Source organism: Tenrec ecaudatus, chromosome 18, assembly GCF_050624435.1.
Source record: "Tenrec ecaudatus isolate mTenEca1 chromosome 18, mTenEca1.hap1, whole genome shotgun sequence".
Lineage (NCBI taxonomy): Eukaryota > Metazoa > Chordata > Mammalia > Afrosoricida > Tenrecidae > Tenrec > Tenrec ecaudatus.
This window is the reverse complement of record NC_134547.1, coordinates 48,316,419-48,317,727: the sequence shown is the minus strand read 5'-3', so window position 1 is coordinate 48,317,727 and position 1,309 is coordinate 48,316,419. Positions and strand designations below refer to the sequence as shown.

At 61.7% G+C, this 1,309-nt stretch overlaps 1 protein-coding gene across 1 annotated transcript in view; it reads right to left on the bottom strand.

Moving 5' to 3' along the window:
- Nucleotides 1-228: 228 nt before the first annotated feature.
- The window catches only part of ADGRG5 (adhesion G protein-coupled receptor G5), a 35,775-nt gene continuing 34,694 nt past the window's right edge, over nucleotides 229-1,309 (bottom strand). The window contains exons 11-12 of the mRNA XM_075536704.1: nucleotides 927-1,204; nucleotides 229-335 (exon numbers count right to left, since the gene is read on the bottom strand). Of these exons, the coding sequence (XP_075392819.1) occupies nucleotides 229-335; nucleotides 927-1,204 (385 nt within the window). The remainder of the gene's footprint in view (nucleotides 336-926; nucleotides 1,205-1,309) is intronic.

The window sequence follows — 1,309 nt, the reverse complement described above, 5'->3', positions numbered from 1 at the left end:
AGTGGGCTGTCACTCTAGGGCTAAGTTCAGTATCCCAGGAGAGGCTAGAGCTGCCCAAGAGCAGACCATCAGGGTCCGCAGAGCAGTGCCCTCTCTGGGCCTGGGAGGCCACCACGTGGGATCATCTCCCTGGACAGCAGCACAGGGGGCTACTTTCTGTGGGGGTTGCCAGGGACGGCAGCTGCAGGTCCTCCAGGGGGCTGGGGTGGGGGGAACCCCAGGTAGAGACTAGTGCATCATCTGGGAGGAGCTCGAGGCCTCTGTCTCTGGCCCCACCTCCGCCTGCTCACCGCCGCGGCACCTCTGCCAGCAGAACCACAGGAAGAGGAAGAAGCCTGCAAGAAAAGGTGGTCTGTGAGGCCACGGAGAGAGGGACGAGCCAGCAGGGTCTTCACCAGAGGTCAGGGGCCTCCTAACAGGAAGCAATCCTGGTGGCACTAGGCTGCTAAGCTGAAGGTTGGTGGTTCTAGCCCCCTCAGGAGCCATCGGCTTCCATAACGATTGCAGCATCCCTACCATGTCGTGGGTTACTCATTGGGCTGCTAATCACAAGGTCAGCGCTTCAAGACCACCAGCTGCCTCCTGAGAGATAGAGGAGGCTTTCTGCTCCCGTCAATAGCAACCATCTCAGAAACCCACAGGGGCAGCTCTGCCCTGTCCTGCAGGGTCGCTGGCAGTGGGCATAGACTCGATGGCAGTGAGTTTGTTTGTTCTTAGGGTATAGTTCAGCTCGGTTACATGGGGCTGCAGTTCCTACAGTTTCTTACCGGCTGGAAGGCTTGGTCCTGCTAGGAACAAGTTAGAAGGCAAATCCCTTCCCCTGGGCAGACCCAGCCCTAGTCCCGCTTGGCAAGTGGAGGGGAGGGTTAGCGTTGTGAGCGCAGTGGACCCCCCACCCCCACCCCCATGCCCCCCACAGGGCCTACCATAGAAGGAGTTCAGGATGGTGAAGAGGAAGAGCTGGGACAGCAGGAAGACGCTGAAGGAGAAGAAGGCCAGGGCCCACGTGGTGCCCAGCAGCATGGTGAGGCCCAGCACCGTGACGGCGTCCCTGCAGGCCCGCCTGCCTGGCGCCTTCTCCCGTGCCCGCAGCCTGTGCAGGGCCCGCAGCGCGCAGGCCAGCACCACCAGGTTGAAGAGAGACGTGAGGCCGCCATAGCCCATGACCAGGACACCGTGCACCTTGGCGCTCCGCACCCAGCATCTGCAAAGTGCCAGGGGAGTGGGGGGCATGCTCAGGTCATGCACAAGGCCAATCTGCTCCCCCTTCTTTCCAGCCACACCGATCTCCCCGGATCTCCACGTCCCG